The 24,526-nt window shown below is 41.1% G+C and overlaps 2 protein-coding genes across 9 annotated transcripts in view; one reads left to right on the top strand and one right to left on the bottom strand.

Annotated features, from left to right (window-relative positions):
- rrn3 (RRN3 homolog, RNA polymerase I transcription factor) lies at positions 1 to 22,648 on the top strand. 3 transcript variants are annotated; one of them, XM_061699757.1, is made up of 17 exons: positions 1 to 383; positions 553 to 609; positions 700 to 789; positions 3,761 to 3,890; positions 3,979 to 4,038; positions 6,694 to 6,757; positions 6,891 to 6,960; positions 7,109 to 7,207; positions 9,227 to 9,322; positions 11,046 to 11,169; positions 11,294 to 11,424; positions 12,658 to 12,788; positions 12,890 to 13,077; positions 16,765 to 16,873; positions 17,027 to 17,179; positions 17,583 to 17,717; positions 17,791 to 17,877. In XM_061699757.1, the coding sequence occupies exons 1-17, from the start codon at positions 288 to 290 to the stop codon at positions 17,795 to 17,797; spliced, it is 1,740 nt and encodes a 579-aa protein (XP_061555741.1). In that variant the 5' UTR covers positions 1 to 287; the 3' UTR covers positions 17,798 to 17,877. The 3 variants fall into 3 exon arrangements, with proteins under 3 accessions (XP_061555741.1, XP_061555742.1, XP_061555740.1); XM_061699756.1 differs by having other exon boundaries at positions 2 to 383; positions 17,633 to 17,717; positions 17,791 to 22,648; XM_061699758.1 differs by lacking the exons at positions 17,583 to 17,717; positions 17,791 to 17,877 and having other exon boundaries at positions 17,001 to 17,130.
- Positions 19,079 to 24,526, bottom strand: part of si:dkeyp-72e1.9 (syntaxin-binding protein 4) — a 45,432-nt gene continuing 39,984 nt past the window's right edge. For 4 of the 6 annotated variants that reach the window (XM_061699753.1, XM_061699751.1, XM_061699754.1 and 1 more), the window contains 3 exons: positions 21,320 to 21,369; positions 21,108 to 21,238; positions 19,079 to 19,492 (listed from right to left, as the gene is read on the bottom strand). In XM_061699753.1, the coding sequence (XP_061555737.1) occupies positions 19,446 to 19,492; positions 21,108 to 21,238; positions 21,320 to 21,369 (228 nt within the window). In that variant the 3' untranslated portion in view covers positions 19,079 to 19,445. The remainder of the gene's footprint in view (positions 19,493 to 21,107; positions 21,239 to 21,319; positions 21,370 to 24,526) is intronic. The other 2 variants (XR_009770022.1, XM_061699752.1) reach the window with 2 other exon arrangements.

The raw sequence follows: 24,526 nt of genomic DNA on the forward strand, positions 1-24,526 counted from the left end.
TTGCGCTTTGGGACACGCTAAAGATATCCGAAAAAGAAGCTCCCTTGGGCTAAATAGGAGCGTACGAACGCGGCTGTTTACGTTCTTAAAATATTTGACTTTCGAAGCGGTGAATATATTCCCCATTGACAGTGAATAGAATTATTGAAATACCGACAGAATTTTGTTTTGAATGTAATTATGAGACCGTGTCACGATTTACCCCCAGTTGCCGTAAATCTGCAACATCTGAGAAGCTAACCTAGCAAAAAACAACAAGCGCTGGTTTTCCTCATTATCCCGAAAGCATGGAGATGGACGGTGGGGATTTTCTGAACACTCCCCCTTTAAAGACGGTCAGGTTTGGCTGTAGCGTTGTGGAAACTTTAGCCAAGTATAAACAGGTGAGTAGTAAGATCGACTGTTTGTTTTACTGGTTCGGGAAACCATTAAACAAAGTTATCTATTAAGTGTATATTTGCCATATTGTCTTTTATTATTATTATTATTTTATTTTTTTTAAATATCTGTCTGTTTCCGTGAGTGATAAGCTGTTTCTCTCGTTGTGTGAAGGGAGACTTGAGTGACTATGAACTGCTGAAGCATCAGCTGGCTAACCCTGACATAAAGGTAAAGCCTATCCACTGCTCAACAAGCACTGGAACCGTTCATTGTTTTGATGGGCTGTCACAGATTTGTGTATGTTCGCTCTCCTCATAGGATGCACAGATTATTACATGGCTACAAGAATTTCGGAATTGTGTCGCCCAGCTCACCAAAGACCACGAACAACTCATCTACGCTATCTTGGTCAGTGTGGTGCAACTGGATTCAGTTAATTTACATGGGGCAATATAATTACATTATTCACGTATATAATAGGTCAAGGGCTACATAATTTAAAAAAAAAAAAAATTATTATTATTTTTTTACCCTTTGTTAAACATGCTGAAACCAGTTTATGGGGGTAGAAGCTATGATAAGCTGTTAAATGTATTTTTAGAAAAAGATCATATTTGTGGTACATGTAACAAATCAACTTAAGTTGTAGTTGAACATTCAACATCTAGACTTTCTGGAAACTTTTTTTTTTTCTTGTGACCTTTTTACATTTTTTTTTGCCTGACTAATATAAAATAAATAATGAATAATAAAAACAAAAAATAAAAATATTCAAACTACGGGTAGCGAGTGGTTCCCAGGCCGGACTTTTGATACCTTGGATCTATGCTGTACACTGTTCTCTACAATAGAATGTATGACGAATGTAAAGAAAACCAACCTTTCTAAATAGACATGTTGACAGTGGTACTGTACTGCAAATATCAATCTTACGACATACAATTATGAAATATAGTAATCCCGCGCTTTAGAAGAATCATCATCATCGTCATGAACATGCATGCATTTTACCCATCATAGTGAACACACACACTTGTTAGTGGAACACACTGAAGCAGGGGGCAACTTGAATAAACCCAGTTTGGGGTATCTGTGTCTTGTTCAAGGACAGCACAGCCGCTTGTCCGGGAGTTGTTGGATGGTCCGGTAGGGGTCTTGAACCTAGGACCCCACGGTGGCAGGCGATGATCTTAACCATTGGGCCACGGCTGGCCCAATCACTGTTCACTTACTGCGGATTCAAAGCTTCGCCAATGTTTTTCTATTAACTGCACATCATCGGTAAATTTAACTGTATTGGCTATTAGCCCATAACGTGGCAGCAATGACTCGTATAAGGACAAATAGGCCTCTTTTTCTTTGCAGAAAAAGAAACCTTACTTATCAATTTCAGTTTACGCATTTGGCAAGAAGAAGAGTTACACAGAATGGATGGATGTATGCTATGTCACCAAATTGCTTAGAGATGCAACGAAGATGACCGAAATGCCATAGATTCACACAGTGATTCCCAACCTTTATTGAGCCAAGGGACATATCTTACATTTAAAAAAATCTCACGCCACACCAACAAACAAAAACGTCACAAAATGTGGGTTCACAAGTCAATTACACACTTCCTGCCACCTAATAGAAGAGCATTTATTTGTTCTGTCTGTCTTTATATGCCGCTGGGATAGATAGATGAACAAAGATACATTATTGGTTGTCAATGAATAATATTTTGACCAATAAAGTGAAATTTGATAATTTCCCGCGGCACACCAGAAGAGGTCTCACGGCACACTGGTTGGGAATCACTGGTTTAAAATACAAGCCGGAGTCCGGGTTTCATTAAATAAATTCACAAATAACCAAAATAGCCCTACGTATAGCTAATGTACACACAGATAATATTACAGTAGGAGTAGAAAAAAATAATAATAATAACTCCGCTAAGTCAAATAGAAAAACAGGTCGATGCAAAATTTCTCCCTCGAAACACCGGCGTTAAAAAAAGAAAGGTTCCGCCCAGAACCATGTTTGCTTCGCCGGGACCAATGTTTCACATGGATATTTAATGCAGACGGATGCAGTGTTGGGCCATAAATAAACTTTGCCAAAAACGACAGACAACCGTCTGTGATTTTTATGAAACTGTTAGATGTGTAACGTACATATAACATGCTAAGTATGAATGAGCTGAATGGTAGTGTTTTTTTTTTTACCTTGCATGGTAATTGATAGCGCACTAATGCTAATCGCGATCGCTAACTGTTTCGCATTTAGCATCTTGCTGTTTCAAATAATGTACACCAAATGTATACCATACACTGACTACCAACATAAGGAGTTTAAGGATCGAAGTCCATCCCTCATAACTGAGAATAACAGGCATGTTTGTAGTTAAAAAAATAATAATACAATTATTAGTGGGGCGGGGGCGTATTATTCAACAAATAATCAATAGGAGAATAGATTCTGAAAAAGATTCTGCAGTGATAGCCCTTCATTACGAACAATGCCAAATGTAAGTGAAGAGCAATTTATAGCTTGACTACAATACTGTAGTTAAAAGGAGCAAGGCAAAGCTAATCTTTCTGGAAAGAAGTTGGGGTTCTGACGTACTGGTCTATTTCCCATGATGGTTTGCACTGCTTACACAGGTTGTTAGAACGAACAGTGCTCCCTATCAGGTGGTACAGATGGAATGAGGATGGAAGCATTGAAATATTGATTTTTCAATCACTTTATTAAGCAAACTTTAACAAAATACATTCATCAAAAGTACATGCAAAACACATGCTGAAAGGAAATGAATGCATATGTGAAATGTTTACATTTATCTAAATCATACAAGAAGTATTTGGTCGCTACTTTGTGGCTTTTCTGTATTGCAGGGATTTTCTGGCAAGAAACATTCGTGATGAATGAGAGATCACTTTATACTGAATTACAGTATGTGATAGGCTTCTTAACTCATTCCTTGCCAATGCCATCCAAAGGCGTCATTCAGAATCGAGCTATTCCCTGGCAATGCCATCGAAAGACGTCAATGGTGTTTTTTTTAACGGGGATAGGTGGGCGAGGATCATCCATCCATCTATCCATTTTCTGAGCCGTTTCTCCTCACTAAGGTCGCGGGCGTGCTGGAGCCTATCCCAGCTGTCATCGGGCAGGAGGCGGGGTATGAACTGGTTGCCAGCCAATCGCAGGGCACATAGGAACAAACAACCATTCACACTCACAGTCATGCCTACGGGCAATTTAGAGTCTCCAATTCATGCATGTTTTTGGGATGTGGGAGGAAACCGGAGTGCCCGGAGAAAAGGCGGCACGGTATCTAAATAATAAAAAGCCTCTTGCTTATGTGCTGTAACTGTTTGTGTGTGTTTTGCAGAGGCTTCCCTGGGTGGGTCGGAGCCAGGCAGTGGTGGAGGCGTACATGGGCTTCCTCAGTAACCTGGTGTCGGCGCAGACTGTCTTCCTGTGTGCATGTCTCAAAATGGTTGTCTCCCACTTTTCGCCCAGTAGGTTTCTACCTTGTGACAGTCCCGCCCCCCCAACAATATAAGCAGCGTGTTTTGGGGAATAATGTGTGTGTGTGCTTGCTTCCAGAAAGAGTAACCATCTGTGAAGAAGGAGTCGATTTCTCTGATTCAGATGATGAAGACCAAAGTATGTCTCTTTCCTTATACTTCCAATAAAATGTATATATGTGCATGCAAAACAGTCGCCTTTAGGTGTAATTGGCAGTTTTGAACTCAAAATATGCCATTTACGTGAGTCGTATAGATCCGATGAGAAGATTTTCCTGGGGAGGGGTGGGTCGCTGTCGTCATAGGCTGTTTTGTACGCCTTGAACGCTGGCAGCTAGATCCATTCCACACACAGATGTAATTTCTTAATATTACTCCGCGGCACACTAATATGCGAGCACATCGGCCTGAGGTTCCGCCTGTGCGCTCGGGAGCTGCTTTGGATAAGTCACAGGAGTTGACGAGACCACAAAAAACACTTCCACCGCTTCTGCTGCAAAGAATTAATGGTGCTTTTACTCCGTTACAGTAATGTAAATGCAGCGGGCTACTATTAGTGATCAATTATTGCTTATTTATCATCTACTTCGTGTGCGAGACTACGACTTCGACTTCCGCATTGGCCGCTGTTCTAATTTAAGCGCTAGTGACGTTTAAGTCTTGTTCAACAATCAAACGACACAAGGAAGTCACATGACCTCACACAACGTCTTCTGTTGGGCTTCCCGGGCATAGATAGGTATTAACATTAGATAAGCCGGCCCGGCAGATTGTCGTGCCTCCGTGGCAGCCCTTTTGGGAAGGTCGTCGTTACCATGAAGGCAACGGCGCGCTACTCGTGTTCACATTAGACGATCAAAAAACAACAGCTTTCATGTTGTTTCATGCAGCCCGATGACAGCTGGGATAGGCTCCAGCACTCCCGCGACCCTTTTGAGGACCCTTTTGAGGATAAGCGGATCAGAAAGTGGATGGATGGATGGATGTCTCTCCAAACTATTTCAGCCCATGTATAACTTGAGAAAAGCACTGCAAATGTTTTTGTTCTTTATTTATTCAAATGTATTTTTTTTTTATTGTTTGTGGTATTTACTCAGTACTTGAGTAATTATTTCAGTGTGTACTTTTTACTCTTACACAAGTAATATTTTGGAGGATTGTTTTGACAATTGTTTGACGATTGTTTGTACAATTCTTTCAAGAAAACATGAAGGACCAGGTGAAACATATTTAATTTTATTTTAATGGGATTCAAATTAAACTGTCAAGCATATCAGAAAAGCATTATCATTAAACAAAACATAACCATAAAGAAATTAATGATGGTTGTTGTTCAGTCGTACTAAAATAAATAAATAAATAAAAAACAAAAAAACATTCTGCCTGGGTATGTAAACCTATGAGCACAACTGTACATACAGCCCCTTTCCAAAAACTTTGAATATCATGGAAAAGTTTATTTCTTTCCATAATTCCATTCAAAAAGTTAAACTTTCATAGATTATAGATTCAGGGCCCACAATTTAAACAATTTCAAGTATCATGTTATTATTTTTTTTACATAATTTGGTCATGAAATCAGGAATTTAAAAAAAAGGAATACTGTGAAGAAATCACCTTTTACTCCTCATTTTTTGTAGAAAAAAAAAAGAGAGAAATTAGTGTCACATTAAATCACTCAAAATATGGTACTTTCAAAACGATCTGTTAATCTCCAGTACGTGGTTGGAAATCCCTTTGCTTTAATCACTGCCTCGATGTGCCGTGGCATTGGCTGGGAGTCATGGACTGTGGATATTTCACACTGGACCTCAAGCACCTTGGGTTCTGTTCTTCACCCGTCTTCCTCCAAATCCTTCGACCTTGCTTCCAGAATGAAAGGCACCTTTTACTTTCATGGGAAAAGAGGACCTTGGACCACTGGCCAACAGTCCAGTCCTTCTACTTGGCCCAGTTGAAACGCTTCCTACGTTGGCTCGGGCTCAGAAGTGGCTTGACCCGAGGAACCTGACAGTTGTAGCCCATCTCTCGGATGCGTCTGACTGTGGTGGTTTTATACCACAGGGTATATATACAAAAATATTTAAATATTGGAAAAAAATTGAAAGTTATTGTGGTGTGAGCCAAAGTCACGTATTGCTTCTATCTTGATTATTTTTTGATTAAATGTTAGCTGTTTTGTGAAATTTAATATTTTATAAATACCTTTATTTATATATATATATATATATATATATATAATTTGTAAAATAATTAAATATTTTGGTGGGTAAAAATATGCTTGGCTGGTGGATTTTTTTCCATCTACCGGCAAAGCCAGCCGAAGAGTCAAAAGGTTAGCTTCGGACACTGCCCTTGCATCAGAGAGGCCAAAGAGTTGGACAACTGTGTAATGCTTGCTAAGCACTCATAGCACATCATAGCAATCCAATATGTCCAGAGGAATTTCGAACAATCTGATTGTTTTTGGTCTACCATCTTGCCTTTGACCCATGAAAGGGTGCACTGTTTGAGAATCAATGAGGTCTAATTCACACTGCCGGCAAAGATGTGGGTGCGTAGTGTGGTGCTGACAACGCTTTGATATCCGATTTAAAAGGCCAGAGCATCCGGACTAGATCGAATTTCATGTGCAATTATTATTATTATTTTTTAAGACGAACAATAAGCAGCGATGAGGGAAATAAAGTAATGATAATGTTTGACTTCCTTACCTTAAGCTTTTTATGTATTTTTTTGTTTTGTTTTTTGTTTTTGCATTAATTAACACACCGCTGTACAATAAATTGTTCAGATCTCCCCAGAAATTTCAACCAGTGCCATCAGGCCTTGCAGCTCATCACCAGATATGTCCCATCGTAAGTCATTTGTTTTTTTGCATCTGTGTTTCATTATGAAAGAATCATTCAGGCTTTTAGCTCGTGTCATGTTGAAAGCTTAACGCAATTGGGCTTTGTTTAGTGCCTAATGTTCTGGTATTCCTTATTTCAGCACAAGTCACTTTCTGGTGCCCATTCTGCAAAACAGCTTTCCTTTTGTTCAAACGTCTTCCAGAACCCAGGTAAGAAACTGAAAAATCCACGACACTATTCTTATTATTTTATTTGTTAATGTACTCAACAGTAGTCAGAACGCATACTAGCGTCTCTCAAACAACTTACCTTCAGTTCCAATGCCCAAGTCCATATGGAATTTTTGGTTCTCTGCAGGAGTGTTATGTTCACAACCTCCTGAAAGTGACTGTGTACATACCAACAATTCGACGAGACATACTGGAGATCATCATTGGACAGATGCTCAAACTGGATGTAAGTGTTTCTGCTCTTAAGTGTTTATTTTCTGCAGGTATAAAGCCCCTTTTCCACTCCACTCTACCTACCCAGTTTGCCGTCACATTATATTTGGCACTACCGGCCTCAATTTGGGTTGGTAGGTTTATCTTCAACAAAAGCAGACTGCCTCAAGTCATTGCATGAAACTGCTCGGATGTCAAGTGTTTGAAGCTGCATTCTGCAAACGAATCAGTCAGAGCGAAACACGGAAACTCGCCACACACTCCGCGATGCACTTGAACCTGATTGGACCGGATCATTTCAAAAACAAAAAAGACAACTGACCCCCCCACACATTGAACAATTTGGTCGATGGACGGAAATGTGGAAGCTGATCTACGAACCAGGCACACCTAGGATTGCGTCTGCCAAATGTGCAAAATTGCAGTGCAGGTAATTTAGCATATTTTGGGAGGAGTAGTATGTGAATTAAGTACTGCAATATGACTTATCAAACCTGAGACAAATTGCCATTGCTGAGTTTGCCTTTAGAAATACCTTGTCTGAAAGGAAGGTGCGAACATCACTGCTGTGTGTAACCATGACCGGGAGACGCAGGCAGAATCATCCAGCAGAATGTCGGGAAGGATGCACCAACATCACGACATGTTAGTCGCAACACTTACGGCACACAGCCTTACTATGCTACAAGCGTGTGGAAATGTTTTACGCAAAATGAGACCGGTAATACTATCCTCAAAAAACAAAGGACAAGTGAAATAGAAACAGTGAAACGGAAACAGTGAAATACGTAATTTTTTTGGAGGCTGGTTACGATGTTCCGTCTTACAACACACTATGCTACGGAACACAAGATAGGACCGTTGAAGACAAAAAAAATGTGCAAGGCACCCAATTATTATTATTATTTTTTTCTATTTTTGTCCTGTTCGGCTTAAGCAATCACAGCCTCAAGTCTTCTTTGGTATCTCTCTACGAGCTTGGCACACCTGTTTGGGGCAGCCATTTGTAGGTCTTTCCAAAGATATTCGACTGTCAACGATGATCAGTGGAAATCAGATGCACCCGGGCTTAAGTTTGAGTGTCATAGCCAAGGGTGTGAATGCATATGTACCTATTATGTTTGAATGTTTACATATACAGAAATGTCTGAAAATGTTTTTACTTTGTCATTGTGGGATATTTTATGGAGATTTCTTTTTTTTATACAGAAAATATACTCAAATCAGCTTTAAAATAAGTATGTAACAGCAAAATGTGGAAGACATGAAGCGGTGTGAATACTTTCTGGTGACACTGCATATGGGCAAAAAGCATTACGTGACACAGGCTACTAAGCTATTTGGCAATAATGATTTGCGCAAGTGCTGTAATGTTTTAGAACACAGGTGTAAAACTGGTGGACCGGGGGCCAGATCTGGCCCGCCACGTCATTTTATGTGGCCCGCCAGAGTGTGCATCAACTTTGTTTCTTGCTAAAATACCAAAATTCCAAATTGGCTTCCCTTTTAAAAATATTGACATATTGCAAGCATTTTTTTTGTTACCAACCCCAATTTTAAAATAAAATTTATTCATACTGTAGTTGAACAAAAAGTTTTTACTGGCTTTTGATTTCAAAAGTAATTATCCATTAATTTGTGTATATGTAATAATACGAGGCAGTCATAAATTCATATGGGTTTGCAGCCATAAGGTCCCTCCGAGTGGAACCATAACTGCGATGTGGCCCGTGACAAAAATTAGTTTGACACCCCTGTTTTAGAACCTTCAAGTGTAATACCCTTGGTTTAGATCTGCATTCTCTTTATTTACAGAGTAAAAATTGTAATCTTGGCATAAATCTGTTTTGGTGACAGTCCCAATCAAAAGAAAACATTCTTTGTAAAAGTAGAAACTTTGCTACAGCTCATTATTAGATGTCATTAGCTGATTGAAAGGGTACCTAATGTGGCCTCAGAATGTGAATGCACAATGATGTCATAGTTGTACATGAATTGTAACACACAAACATACAATTATCACCTGTTTTAGGTGAATGCGTCCCGCTCAGAGATTGAAGAGGCCGAAGAGAATGCGCTACGAAGCCAACGGGCAGACAATTCCACTGAAGAGGCCCTCTTCGATATGGTACATAAGAATCTTTTTCTCCCCCATCATAGGCCCTGGGCCCCTTTCTGTTTGCATTGGTGATGGATAGGCTGACAGATGAGGTTAGACTGGAATCCCAAATGGACCATGATGTTCGCAGATGACATTGTGATCTGCAGTGAAAGCAGGGAGCAGGTGGAGGAACAGTTTGAAAGCATTATAAAGTTATATATGCATGAATGAGAATGGTGGAGGGGGAAGAGTGAGGCTACATGGAGAAGAACTAGCAAGGGTGGAGGACTTTATATACTTGGGGTCAACAGTCCAGAGCCATGGTGAGTGTGGTAAGGAAGTGAAGAAATGGGTCCTAGCAGGTTGGAACAGGTGGAGGAAGGTGTCAAGTGTGCTGTGTGACAGAAGAGTCTCTGCTAGGATGAAGACCAAAGTTTATAAGACAGTGGTGAGGCCAGCCATGATGTACCGATTAGAGACAGTGGCACTGAAGAGACAACAGGAAGGAGGGCTGGAGGTGGCAGAAATGCAGATGTTGAGGTTCTCTCGAGGAGTGACCGGGTTGGATTGGATTAGAAATGAGCTCATCAGAAGGACGGACAAGGTTAGACGTTTTGGACATGTCCAGAGGAAAGAGAGAGAGAGAGTATATTGGTAGAAGCATTATGAGGATGGAGCTGCCAGGCAAGAGAGCTCGAGGAAGACCGAAGAGGAGGTTGTTGGATATAGTGAGGGAAGACATGAGGGCAGTTGGTGTTAGAGAGGAGGATGCAGGAGAAGGCTTACATGGAAAAGGATGACACGCTGTAGCGACCCCAAACGGGACAAGCCTAAAGGAAAAGAAGAAGGAGATAGGCACTACAGTATACAGAATAGAAAATACGCACCTTCGTAGACTGTCTGATACATTTAATGTGCATACAAACCAACTCATGGTGCAATATGATACAATTCAGTCCACTTAAGAATCGATATGATTTGACATAATTTAGTATCCAGGACAACAAATATAGTCGTGCCATTGTGCGCTGTACTTTGTGTTATCTGTTTATACTTTAGAACACCTGCACTGTAGCCTAATCTAAAGTAGCTTGAAAGGCAGAAGCGATTTGTAATTGTTTTCGCAAATCACATTCTTCTGCAAAAGTGTTGGACCAGAGCACTCTGGTCTCTGAGGCCAAAACCTTGATATGACATGAAAATTCTGAGAGAAAGTTTTATGGACTCTTGCAGGAGAAATGTGGGAACAATTTTTAAAACTACGTGTTGCAATTATTATGCTCCCTTTCTAGTAGTAGAACAAGCAGAAGCGATGCTTTCAAGCTCATCTGGTAACTATATTGCGGTTGCAAAACTTTGCGTGGAAATCATTTTCATTGCGGTGAATGACTTGTGGAACACGTGATATAAATGCTCAACACAACCAGTTGCTCCTTCTGTTTTATGGCAACAGTTGGATACACAGCTTTAGTGTAACTCCTGCCATCTAACGGTGGAGCATTTAATTGTCCCGTCTGTAACGTTTTGTTGCTAACATAGATAGAGGGACAAAGATTTAATAGTCATTAGTAAATAATTTCCTGAAAAAAATTCAGTGAAATTGGATAGTTTCCCCCTGCTGATCTTCTCATCACATACTCAGGGCACTTGGACCTGCAGTGTAAATCCAGCCTCAGCAAGGTCTATTTTAGTGGTAATATCTTTACCCCCCCTTTATTTTTTTGTGTGTGTGTGCACGCATTTATGGAAGGATGAGGACCTACTGACAGGTCCGCCCTCCAGTTTGGGGACCATGGCCCACCCAGTGGCAGAGAGGCTTGATTCGCTCATGACCGTGTTGTTGGCGTACATCAAGGAGGTCTGCTATGTCAACGGTAGTGATTACCTCTCTATTTTATTTTCTTTGCACTCCTTGACCAATAGGAGTGATTAGAATGCAATTCCTTTGTTGAGTTCTTTTACTCAAATGTTTTCAAATCCTCTTGTCCTTTCTTTCAGGTACTCTTCATACAGACAAAACAAAGGAACTGTACAGGGACATGTTGAATGTGTTCGACAAGCTCATCTTGCCCACACATGCTTCGTGTCACATCCAGTACGTGATTTTTTACCTCTGCAGCTTCAGGCTGGTGAGTCTCCTCCTCATCCTCCAGCATACAATAAAACGTTGACAAATGATGTCAAAATTTAGTGTCACCCTCTTGATTTGTTCCGCCAGTCCATTTGTTTTTGCTTTCATTGTCTGCGTGCTATCTGATTAAAAAGCCCACACGCCTTTCCCAATTAAGCCTATTTGTTTAGTGTTTCTTTAACACTGTCATGTCCCTGCACTCCACACTTTAAGAAACACTTAAATCAGTGGTTCTCAAGCTTTTGACACCGAGTGGCACCTAAAAAAAATACTTATTTCTCCAAGTTCCATCAACACGACCAACATTTGAATACAGTCACGTAGTAGGCCAGTATCGTAAAGTATGCGAACATACCTCAAGCAAGACTTAAACGAACGCCCTCTCCTGAGCACTGGTGACCACCAACACACGTTTTTAAGAATACAGTCTGTGTGATCCATTATTGTTGGTCACGAGTGTGTCCAGTTGCATTTGAGTTGACAAGATAAAGCCCACTGATCGTAAAGATGAGATGCGGTGATATCGGAGTACAAGATTTTATTGCAGTAGTCTGACATAGTGCAATCGTGAAAGACCAAATTTGTCTTGTAGTCTGATCCAGGCGTTATATGTTGTGTCTCAGACGTGTTGTCTGTCCCACACGTTTGTTTGTTTCTAAATAACTTTATTGGTTATCAGATATTTCATGTGTGTCAAAAGACACACGACAAGGCTAAAAATAAACTATCTTTTGGATTCAGGTATATTGTACACGATGGGGACGCGGAGTAAATGTCATTGATCGGATCGGCGAACAATGGAATTGAAGCATAAAATGCTAATTATCGGTCGATAATTTATTTATTCATTTATTTTACCAACGTTAAGACACACGTTTGTTTGCCGTCGCTGTTGGGCAGAAGCATGTCTTCGAGCGCGTTCTTCTTTGTTGGTTTTCGCCACTTTCTTCTTTGAGGTCGGCGGACTGTAGGGATCGAAACTGGGAACCGAAATTTATAAATTTGAAAGATTCCGTTAGTCCCGGTTCCAATCGGTGCTCGGTTCTCGCAATCCTAATCCTCAGTCTGTGTGGTTGATCGTAGCATGGACACCGGCTCCTGCTCGCCATGCTGACCTACCTCTTAACTGTTTTAGTTTATTGTTGTTTGCATAAGGTGTATGAGTATTTTGCAAAGCCCTATATATTGTAAGTGTAATGTATTCTTCTTTATTTATTATTCTCTTGTTAAGGCCATAGCTGAAGCTTTCCTGGAGCACTTGTGGAAGATTCTGCAGAGTCCGTCTCAACCTTCTGTCCACCGCCAGGCCGCTGCTGGCTACATGGGAAGCTTTCTTGCCAGAGCCAAGTTCATCCCTGTGCTGTGAGTTTATTGAAAATGTGAACACAGTTCAAGTTAGCAATTTCCTCTTGTTCGAAGGACGTGCTACTGTTCTAATTGAGCATGCACGTTCCCTCCTGCAGCACAGTGCGGGCGTGTCTGGACCTGCTCATCTCGTGGATCCAGTGCTATATTGACAGCCAAGACAGCAAAGACAGGCAGGCCTGCTGTGACATCAGCCTCCATGGACCGTTCTACACCGCCTGCCAGGCTGTCTTTTACACATTGATCTTCAGACATGGAGCAATTCTGGCAGGCAACATGAAGACAGGTGCACATCTCCACACTCTTTTATTGACCATGGTTCTTGTATTTTCGAAAATAGGCGTCGGGTGCGTTTATTCACTCATCTGGGAAGGTGGTAGTGTTGGGCATCGGGAATCGAGAACCGATTGGAACCGGGACTAACATGACGGTTCTCCCGGAATCGTTCAAATAAAAAAAAATCGGTACCCAGTTTGGATGCCTACAGTCCTCTGACCCCGAAGACGAAAGTGGAGAAAAACCAACGAAGAAGTGGCTAAAATTAACGAAGATCGCGTACGAAGACGTGCTTGTGCCCAATGACGGCGGCGAGCAAAAGTGTCTTAACTTGGTGAAAATAAATGACCAGTCACCTCAATACAAACGCTTGCATTAAGATTATATTGTGCGAAGGAGGCTTTCTGCGATGTGAAAAAGTCCGGCACGCTCCCTCCCGCGCCGAGCCTCAACTTATACCGCGGTCAACTTCAGCGAAGTCAATTGGATGAGTGAACCAATAAAATGCTAACATTGAGGCAGCTAACAAGTTAAATGGTGGGTTGCACTCTTGCACTGATGGTTTTTAGCATTTATTTTAGGCTTTTAACAAACGTAAGAGATAATGACAAGACACAAAAACGTCGTTTTACAGAGCATTTGGTGCTATTCATTACTTTCTTTCTTGCGTCTCGTTTTAGTTTTGTTTTTACTGGTGTCGTGTGATTTTCGTGCCAAAATGCTGAGTTCCAGTGCGTACTCTTCAAAGTAAAAGACTACATGCTGAAAAGAGGAAGTCAAGTTAAAACTTGTACAAATAAACCATTTGACATGTTAAAACAATCTCAAATAACTTTTAACAATATTATATTTAACTTTTGGCTGAAACTTTAATTAATGAATATTAAGTCAATTGGGTTAGTTTCACACACATTGCCTTTTAGTACATAGGTTTGATATTAATACTGGTTATAAAGAACCCCGAGTCAAATGTTCATTTTTTTCCTATGCTGCAGGCTGCTAAGAAAATGGATGTTAAAATTTGGACACCCTTTATTTAAATCATGCAAACATTTTTGACCCAGCCCCCTAAAAGAATCTGAATCGAGAATCGTTTGGAACCGGAATTGAAATGAGGAACCGGAATCACTCAAATTCAAACGATGCCCAACCCTAGTAGGTGGTAGGCAAACGTGAAGTGAGACAGTGTTTCTTTTGTATTAGGAGAATTATTTATTTTTAGTTTCACGAAAACTTCACTATTGCAGTGCAGTTGGAGGAGGAACTAATTGGTCTGTTATGTCAAGTGTCACAGCAGTACGGATCAAGAGAGAAGAAAAAAATTAAACATGGAATAAAATTATTTCCAACAAATAAAAAGTTAGTTTGATTGATAACAGCCGATAGCTGTCTGAATAGCTTGGCTATTCAGACAGAAAATAAAGAAAATAAGATGAGAAATAAAGCTACTTTCAAAGGAGTAACCATCCAACAATGTAAACGAATGTTTTAGGCACTTTTGTAAGGTTGCAGATAGTGTTGGGAACGATAAACTGATGCGACCAGATAGCCGTTCGTAAAGGCTAGAGATACGACTGTATCGGTAGCAGACTCTATAATCGCTACAAAATCCACCAGGAATCCTTAGATACATCGGTTTAAGGGCTGTAAACCGGATACTGTGAGGCTAGGAAATGGTTGCCTGAGGCTTAACGGTTTTCATCTCTTAAAACAAGCGCGAGAGCTGTCGCGCTACGCGCCGCGTACATATCGTTATGTTTACAACCAAAGAGAGCAGTGGTGGGCTCTAGAGACGCTACATTAACTACATTTCTTCCTAGCGTCACTATTTAACAACATCAACATCAAATAGCTTTTCAGTAGTAGCTTTTCATTTACGTGCATCGTATAGATCCGATGAGTTTTTCCTGGGTGGGGGTCGCTGTCGTCATAGGCTGTTTCGTATTCCTTGAACGCTGGCAGCTAGATCCATTCCACACAACCACCATCCACACACAGATGTAATTTCTGAATATTACTCCGCGGCGGACTCATTGGCGAGTGCATTGGCCTGCTTTGGATACGTCACAGGAGTTGACGAGACCAGAAAAGACAGCTGCTTCTGCTGTTAAGAAGTAACGGTACTTTTACTCCGTTCCAATGATCTAAGTTTTTTTATTATTGCTCATTTATCAACTATTTAGTGCGTAAGACTACGCCTTCCGCATTGGGCGCTGTTTGCGCCAATCCAATTGAAGCGCTAGTGACCTTTTAGGTGTAGTTCACCAATGACACAAGAAAGTCACATGACCCTCAAGTTGGCGCCTACCTGTGTGGACGCCTCGGTTACGTGCTCTCTAGTATTGTCTATGTTTTAGTGTTTTTTTCGTTCGTCTTTGGAGACATTACGCGACTCACCTACACAAGGGAAGACTTGTTAAACATCAGGGAGTCTACCCCGGACTTTCTTTCACCAACCTTCGCAAATCCGCACTGTTTTTCTCCCCCGCGAGTTACTCACTGGGGCAGCGACCGCGGTCTTTGGCGGATGGAGGCGAAGGCGGCGCCACAGAGGGAAGCGATCCTTGAGACGCTTCTACAACTTGAATGGAGTCCACCTGTGGTAGATTCAGTTGATTGAACATAATTTGGAATGGCACACACCTGTCTATAAGGGCTCATAATTGCCAGTGCATATCAGAGCAGAGCCCAAGCAATGAAGTCTAAGGAATTGTTTTCAGACCTCTGGGATCGGATTGTGTCAAGGCACAAATCTGGAGAAGGATACAAAAGAATTTCAGCAGCATTGAAGGTCCCGAAAAGCACTGTGGTCTCAATTATTCGGAAATGGAACCAACCAGGACCCGTCGTAGAGCTGGCCGTCTGACCAAGATGAGTAACCGGGAAAGAAGGGCCTCGGTCAGAGAGATGAACAAGAACCCTACGATCACTAAGGTTCCCTTGCTCCAGTGTTCCCTTGCGTAGATAGAACCATCCAGAAGGACAACCATTGCTCATGCACTCCACCAATCAGGCCTCGATGTGGCCAGACAGAAGCCACTTCTCACTTAAAGGCACATGGCAGCCCGCTTAGAGTTTGTCAAAAGGCATCTTAAGGATTCTCAGACCTGCAGAGGCAAAATTCTCTGGTCTGATGAAACCAAAATAGAACTTTTTTGACCTGAATTGCAAGCGTCATATCTGGAGAAGAACAGGCACTGCTTATCACTTGGCGAACACCATCCCTACTGTGAAGCATGGTGGTGGCAGCATCATGCTGCAGGGCTGTTTTTCTGCTGCAGGAACTAGGCAACTAGTCTGCATAGAGGGTAAGATGACAGCTGCCATATATAGAGAAATTCTTTGAGTACCTGCTTCACAGTACTCTGGAACTCAGACTAGGGCGTCGATTCAACTTCCAACACGACACGACCCTCAGCACACAGCCATGATGGCAAAGAAGTGGCTTCAGGAGCAGCCTGTGAATGGCCTTGAGTGGCCCAGCCAGAGCCCGGACTTGAATTCATTCAAACATTTCTGGAAAGACCTAAAAATGGCTGTCCACCAACGCTGCCCGTGCAACCTTACTGACCTTGGGAGGATCTCCAGAGAAGAATCGGAGAAAATGCCTCTAAAATGTGCACTCGTTTTTGTTGAGTACTTTAACTGTCATCTGTTTGCACTCTGGGCCTGTCTAATAACGTTTTGTGTCTGTCAGGCTTGGAGTACCTCCAGAGTTTAAACCTGGAGAGGGTGGTCATGTGTCAGATGAACCCACTAAAAGTGTGTATCCCAGCAGTCACAAATATGTTTGCAGCCATCACCAGGTAACTGGAGCCACGCTCACCACACATAATTCATATGTTGCAGCACTAGTTTTCAAACTAACACGACTAATTTATTGTGCGTGTCAGAGCAGAGATTTATTATTATTATTTTTTTTTTTTGTTACAGTGTTGGTGCATTTGCTGTTGTTTCAGGAAATATCAGGTAGTGTTCTGCTACACCATCATAGAGAGGAACAACCGCCAGATTCTGCCAGTGGTGCGCAGCTCTGGAGGAGGTGACAGTGTCCGCAACAACACCAACCCCTTGGACAGCTTCTTTCCTTATGACCCCTACCTACTGAAAAGGTACGTGACTGCACATCTCAATAAATAAATAAATAAATACATTTTAAAAATTGCATCCGGTTCCAAATGGTGCGCTCGGAACCGAGAGCACTGTATCCAACGGTTCGATACAGATGCATCTATCGTCGCTCCCCTTGTTAATACAACTTTCATCAAGTCGGGAACATCTATTATAGTACCACTTAAAAATTGTAATTGTAAACGGCTATATATATATATATAAAAATATAAAAATATCTGGTTGACGATTAAACAATGATGGTGGCAATTTCCGTCTGTGGAACATTTACACACATTAACCTGCTCTTTCTGATGAAGTGTTGATCTTAACATTTAAAACTGATTTACCTTTCACAATTCAAGTGAGATCCCAGGAGCGAAAAATGAAGTGTTCTTTCTGCAGCTTAACAGCTTCCTTGTTTACCCGGAGTGGAACATTTGTTTCGCGCGCAGGTCTGGTCAGCTCATCGGGCCCCTCTACCAAGTGTGGGAGGAGCCAGCAGACTCGGAGCTACTTGCCACTAAAACAGTCCATCAGGTATGATGGGACCAACATGCTGCTGAAGGCTAACAATTGGAAAAAACCAAAACGGTAACCGTTGTTTTGTCAGGACTTGAAAGAGGATGACTACGACTTCCTGTGTGGGGAGATGACCCAGGGTGATGGAATCGTTGGAATGACACCCAGCTCCTTGGACTCAAACCCAAGTATAGGCTCACCCCCCATTTCCTTCCAGAGACATGGCTAGTGCCACGTCATGGACTGTCACACTTACCTGGACCACCCTTAACTTAGTCCACTGACTTTGCAATGATGCACATTGCGTTCATAATATAATGATGAGAACTGCTTTGAAGCCACTTCCTCATCCTGAACGTTAAAATGGAGTGGCCTGGGAATTAAAGGACCGCAGTTTGGTCCTTCTAGTTTTCAGATTTCTTTTATGATAACGGGGGCAATTTAAAAAAAAAAAAATGTTTTCCAAATGAACAATGTTTACTTGAGAGCCAAATATGTATTATTAGCATTATTATTGTTGGTATTTGAGGTTGTCATTGAACTCTGCAGGTGGTTTTAGCAGTACAATGAACTATGTTAAAGTGATGTTAAGTCTCTTGTGAGTCTTTTCATTGTAAGTGGGGATATAAACATTCATATTATATTCAATTATTTTGTGGGGGGGGGGCGGGGGGAACAAAAGGGTTTGTCATGATTTTTTTAAGCTCAGTATTGTCTTCACCAGTATATGACAAATCTGTTCATTTACTGTTGCTTGTAAAGAACCCAAGACATTGGGTAAGAAAAACACAAAGCCAAACGCCTTGGCTGACAAGCAGAAACCCAATGCTGTTTCAGGGTCTTCAATTGTTACTTTGACTTTAAATTTGGATTTGAATAACGATACTGTCCGGATATCAGTTATTCCTTTATTATAAAACTGTAACAGAACGAGTATGAGGCCACAACAAAAATGAAGTGGTTGAATGACAGGATATGACAATAGCTGTTTATACGGTATGTGCGTTGTTCATAGAAATGTACAGAACCATGATGGGTGGCTGTTTAGACTCTTGACTACCAACAACACAAGCGAACACAACAGGAACTACAGTAGTGATTTCCTTATTGTACAACAGTGTCCCTCACAACACGCAATGGTGGTGACTGAACAATGTTCCATGTTGGTCATGTTCCAATGGTAAATCTTCTGATCTGCTTCAATTCACATTGGGAGAAATAAGTAAAACAATGCAGGGAAAGGGATCACTCGCTACTTTTTCTCAGCAGTTCATAACATCTATGGCAGAGGAAGCAGATGGTGGTGAGTTATTATGGAGACTCTTGGAATTAGATTGTCCTTTACATGCAGTGTGATGTGTGTTTTTTTGAAAGGGTAGAAAATTGTTCAGGGAGAACTATTGGGTCTGCAACAACATCTGTGTGTTGTGGTCATGCTTCAACACAATTGAAGTTTAAATAATAGGGGAACTGTTCTCATTGAGATGTCCGTCAAAGTCCATAGAAGGGGAAATACATCGGGTCTTGGGTGAGTCCATCTCCAGAAGCCACACTGGAAACTGAGGATGTCGAATCGGATGCATACTTTGGCATTAAATTGTGTTCAATCTGTTACGAGGACCTGCGGATCTGAAATAAAGTCTTACTCTGAAAAGGTGTGTAGGATGGTGTTGGCTTTGTTTTGTACCAGAGTGGTTTCGGCATCTGATTGGGTAGGTCAATTCTTTCCTCGGTCGTCGTTTTGGTTCACTTGTAGTGAGGGCTGACATCTGGAGCGACTTCCTCCTCTGTCACTGGTCACAGGTTAGTCGAAAAGGACAAAACAATTCAGTTTAATGCTAGATATGGGAAGGAAGACAAGAATGTAGAGGTTTTAGCAGCACGGAGAAACTATATAGACACGCATTTTTGTTTTGTTTTGCCAATTATGAGTGTTAAGCATTAATTTCCCATACCGCTTCTCCTCTCTAGGGTCACGGGTGTGCCGGAGCCTATCACATCTAACTCTGGGCGAGAGGCAAACTACACCCTGAACTGGTCATCAGCCAATTGCAGGGCAAATGGAAACAAACATTTGCACTCACATTCACATCTATGGGCAATTCAGAGTCTTCAATTAATCTACCATTCATGTTTTCGGAATGTGGGAGGAAACCGGAGTACCCTGAGAAAACCCACACAGGCACGTGGTGGAGAAGCTGCAAACCCCACACAGATGAGGCTGGATTTGAACCCCGGGTCCTCAGAACTGTGAGGTAGATCTGCTAACCAGTTGTCCACCATGCTGCCAGTGTTAAGCATGTTACCCTTAAAAGAAAAAAAATATATATATACATAGGCTAACAATATAGGCGCATATATATATATATATATATATATATATATATATATATATATACACACACACACACACACACAGTGGGGCAAAAAAAGTATTTAGTCAGCCACCAAATGTGCAAGTTGTCCCACTTAAAAAGATGAGAGGGGCCTGTAATTTTCATCATAGGTAACCCTCACCTATGAGAGACAAAATGAGACAAAAAAATAATAATAATAATCCAGAAAATCACATCTGATTTTTAAAGAATTTATTAGCAAATTATGGTGGAAAATATATGTACTCGATTAAAAAAAAAATGTCTTTGTAATGAATTAATCACATTTTAATCGTATAAGAATATTTGTCCTGAAAAGCGACATGGTCTAAATGGATTTTAGTGGACGACTGAATCAAATAATTGATACAGACGGGAATATTGTTAAAAATGCATTTAATTGCATTTCAATACAAAAGAGTAAAAAAATGAAAATATTCCTGACCAAAATTAAACGGACCTAAAGTTAAAAGTGACATTTCATTATTTTTTTTTTTGGGAACAGTATTGCCTCTAAATGGTTTCTGCGTGGCAGTTGAAAGGTTGGCTGTACGGTGAAGGCTGCAGCTGGCTACTAGTGTGGATTGAATGGGTGGCAACAATAGGGAAATGAAATGCCAGTATTTTGAGGGTCAGCAACATACAGTTTTGGGGGAAAAAAACAAGAACTATTAACTAGTTTATTTTTGGAAAAGTGAACTTAGTTCAAAATTTTGAAAAATGAACTATAACACCCTCTTGAACAAATCAAGAGGGTGACACTTGGAACGGTGAACTGAACTTTGAACTAGTTTGTGTACAAAATGAACTTTCCTACCACTGAGCACGTCTGTCTTACAGTTAAGAGGTCCTGGGTTCAAATCTCGTCACAGGCCCTCCTGTGTGGACTTTGCACGTTCTCCATGTGCTTGTGGGTTTTCTTCCCTCCACGCGCCAAATCAAGCATGTTATGTGAATTGAAGACTGTTCAATGTTAGCATGTTTAAATGCTACGGCAGCTGTTGGCCGTTACGTCACCACGAGAATGTGATACCTTGGTCGTCAGTAGGGAGCGTGCAAACGCCTTGCACCAGCTCTTTGGCCTCAACAGCTAGCTGCAAAGCGGGATCGGGAAGTGGCGACAGGGTGTCTGGGCTATCTCCGGCCGGTGATGACCTGTTACTCCTGACACACACAAACACAAACCGCAATGGAAAATTAACAGATTGGGGCTGTGGACAGCTGGTTATGCGACTGATGTCTTACCCAAGTTCTCCTCCAAACAGACTGGGTGTTGTTAATACTTTGTGGACGTTCTGAGGACAGAACACGGGTACAATTGTTAGGTAGCTCTACTGCATTTGTTGAAGATTGAGGTCCCAGGTGACTTTGTATGAATATGTCATATTCACACTTTTGTGAGCATGCGCAGTACTGTAGATTAGAGGCAGGATTCAGTTTATGAAATGTGTGTCAATGTTGGACAATATCTATAGGCCAATGCAAGCACTCAGAACCTCGGACTGAAAAACATTGGGAGTAAATAGAGAGGGAAATCACAACTGTCGACTTCTTTGCAGTTTGCAACCACGCCTGGTCAGCAGAACAATGGAGCCGTACCCATCCTTGACAATTCACAATATTGACGGGGATGTTGATGTGATTGCCTTTTATGCATAAACTGCATTTGCTTGCATTAAGTTGCAATTCATGATTGCGCTCTGTAATATTTATTCAGTCAGCCCTTGGTAAATTAGAATTTCTCGGGTACATGTTTTTTTCAATTATCCATCATTCTTATGGAAAGATTCATTTTCTACTGAAAACTGGTCACATATTGGTTGTTGAAAAGCAGAGGAGGGTAGTAACGCGCTACATTTACTCTGTTACATTTACTCAAGTAACATTTTCCATAAACTGTACTTGTCAGAGTACTTTAAATGCACCATACTTTTTACTTTTACTTGAGTAGTTATGTGATACTTTTACTCCGTTACAATGACTGACATGCCGTTTACTACTTTTATTTATCCATTCTTGCTGAGCACGTCTATTTTTAGACTCCATCTTCGGCTTCTGCTTAGGGTGCCCGTTTGTCATTGCTAATGTCATTTGACTCCAATTCACCAATTAGATGACACAAGGCAGTCACATGACCGGGCAAGTAGCCTTCGCGAGCCAATCAAAATGACTCGTTTTGGGGGGGTGTTGTAAACAGCCGCGCGAGTGTGTTTACTTTACAGACTCCCAAAAAACAACAACAGCTTTGTCATGCAGCTCTTAAATTGTGACTGCCCATATTTCAGCCCACTTCTAACTTGAGAAAACACCTTGGGGTAAGTTGCAGATGTTTCTATTGTTGTTTTGGCAGTGGATATGGCAACATTAGCCCTATCCTATGGCGTCACCCATGCACAAGCACAGACAATCACTAAGTCTGGTCAGCAAACAGCTTCTTCATTTATTAAACATTTAAGTGAAGCAAGTCATGTTTCTGTAGGGCCCAATGCATGTGTTGCAGTTAAAAATTTAAATGGTGCAGGTGTGTGTCGACTCCCATATATTATTATTTTTTTATTTTATTTTATTTAATGTTCATGCTCTGATTTTAAAATTTAAAAAAATCAGAAGATACTCAAGAGTATTTTTTTTCATTGAGTACTCTCTTACTCTTAGTCAAGTAAACGTTTGGGTGACTACTTTTTACTTGAGTCATATTATTCTGAAGTAATTGTACTCTTGCTTGAGTGCAATATTTGGCTACTCTACCAACCTTTCCCTAACAAGAAATAATTGTGATTCATAATTATGATTTAAATATTGATCAAAATAATCGTGATTATTATTTTGGCCAAAATCGAGCAGCCCCAGCACATACAATGGCATTACATGGTCTCCATACTTCTATTTATCAACTGCCTTTCTCTATCCCTTACACCGAAAAACACCAACAGTCTTGTCAACAACCTGGTCACATCCCACCTGGAACATTGTAGCTGTCATTTTGCTTGTCTACCACTCATTAACTCAGATTGGTCCATAACTCAATGCCTCCATCATTAATAGGTCCCCCTCCATCACCCACATCAAACCTGTGCCTCCAAATAAACTATTATTACTGTGCTATTATTTGGTTGCTACAGTTTATTACTTGGCTGCAATGTGTGTGTTCAGCCAAGAGGCGGCAGAAAAGCTGCAACAGCGGCAGGCTAGATGCTGTTTGTCGGGTAGTTGCTGCTATTCCTGAATACTGTAGTAGCATCATATCCATCAACACTTGACTGATTATTACTGCTAAGTCTTAGGTCAATGATTTCTGCAACAAATGCATAGAGGTAGACAAAAACACACACTGTATTACGTATTTCACTTTAAAAAAAAAAATATATATATATATATATATATATATATACAGCCGCTGAAATAAGTATTTAACACGTCACCATTTTGCGCACTAAATATACTTCCAAAGGGGCTATTGACCTGAAGATTTAACCAAATGTTGGGAACAACCCAAGTAATCCATAACGACAAAGAAAGTAGAACAAATAAGCTCCGAAATTAAGTTGTGTGTAAAAATGTGAAATGACATTGGGAAAAAGTATTGAACACAAGGAGAAAGGGAGGTGCAAAAATGCATGGAAAGCCAAGACAACACCTAAAATATATCAATAATCAATGTGTCAGTGCAAATGAATATCAGCTGGTTCAGTCCTTATTGATGGCCTACATAAAGGTCTCATTGCCAAGATGTGAGTCAAGACCCATCTCGTGACGGGTAAGAGCAGAGAGCTGGCTCAAGTCCATCACAAACCATCCATCCATTTTCTGAGCCGCTTATCCTCACAAGGGTCGCGGGCGTGCTGGAGCCTATCCCAGCTATCATCGGGCAGGTTAATTGTTGCAAAACATAACAATGGCACTGGTTACAGGTGCATATCTACGCTTCTGAATATTCCGGTGAGCACGGTTGGGGCCATAAAACGTAAGCGGGAAACCAATTGTACCACCTTCGATTTGCCTCGATCAGGTGCTCCTCACAAGATTTCTGACAGAGGAGTGCAAAGAATAATCAGAAGTGTTGTCCAAGAGCCAAAGACCACCTGTGGAGAGCTTCAAAAAGACCTGGAATTAGCAAGTATTCTTGTCATCAGGAAAACAGTGAATAATGCACTCTGCCACCATGGCTTGTATGCATGCTCACCACGCAAGACCCCATTTCTGGAGAAAAAAAAAGAAAAAAAAAAAGCAAGCATGTCAAAGCTTGTTTGCTGAACAACGTTTGGACAAGCTAGTTAAATACTGGGAGAATATAGTATGGTCTGATGAGAGCAAAATGTAACTGTTTGGATTCCATAATGCACAACAAGTTTGGAGGAGGAATGGTACTGCACATCACCCAAAAAACATCATACTAACAGTGAAGTTTGGAGGTGGGAACATGATGGTGTGGGGCTGCTTTTCAGCAAACGG

The sequence above is a fragment of the Phycodurus eques genome, chromosome 16, assembly GCF_024500275.1.
Source record: "Phycodurus eques isolate BA_2022a chromosome 16, UOR_Pequ_1.1, whole genome shotgun sequence".
NCBI lineage: Eukaryota > Metazoa > Chordata > Actinopteri > Syngnathiformes > Syngnathidae > Phycodurus > Phycodurus eques.

Coding starts and splice junctions, on each gene's coding strand:
- rrn3 (XM_061699756.1), top strand. CDS start 288: ATGGAGATGGACGGTGGGGATTTTCTGAACACTCCCCCTTTAAAGACG. Junction 790..3,760: donor AACTCATCTACGCTATCTTG/GTCAGTGTGGTG, acceptor TGTGTTTTGCAG/AGGCTTCCCTGGGTGGGTCG. Junction 7,208..9,226: donor GACAGATGCTCAAACTGGAT/GTAAGTGTTTCT, acceptor CACCTGTTTTAG/GTGAATGCGTCCCGCTCAGA.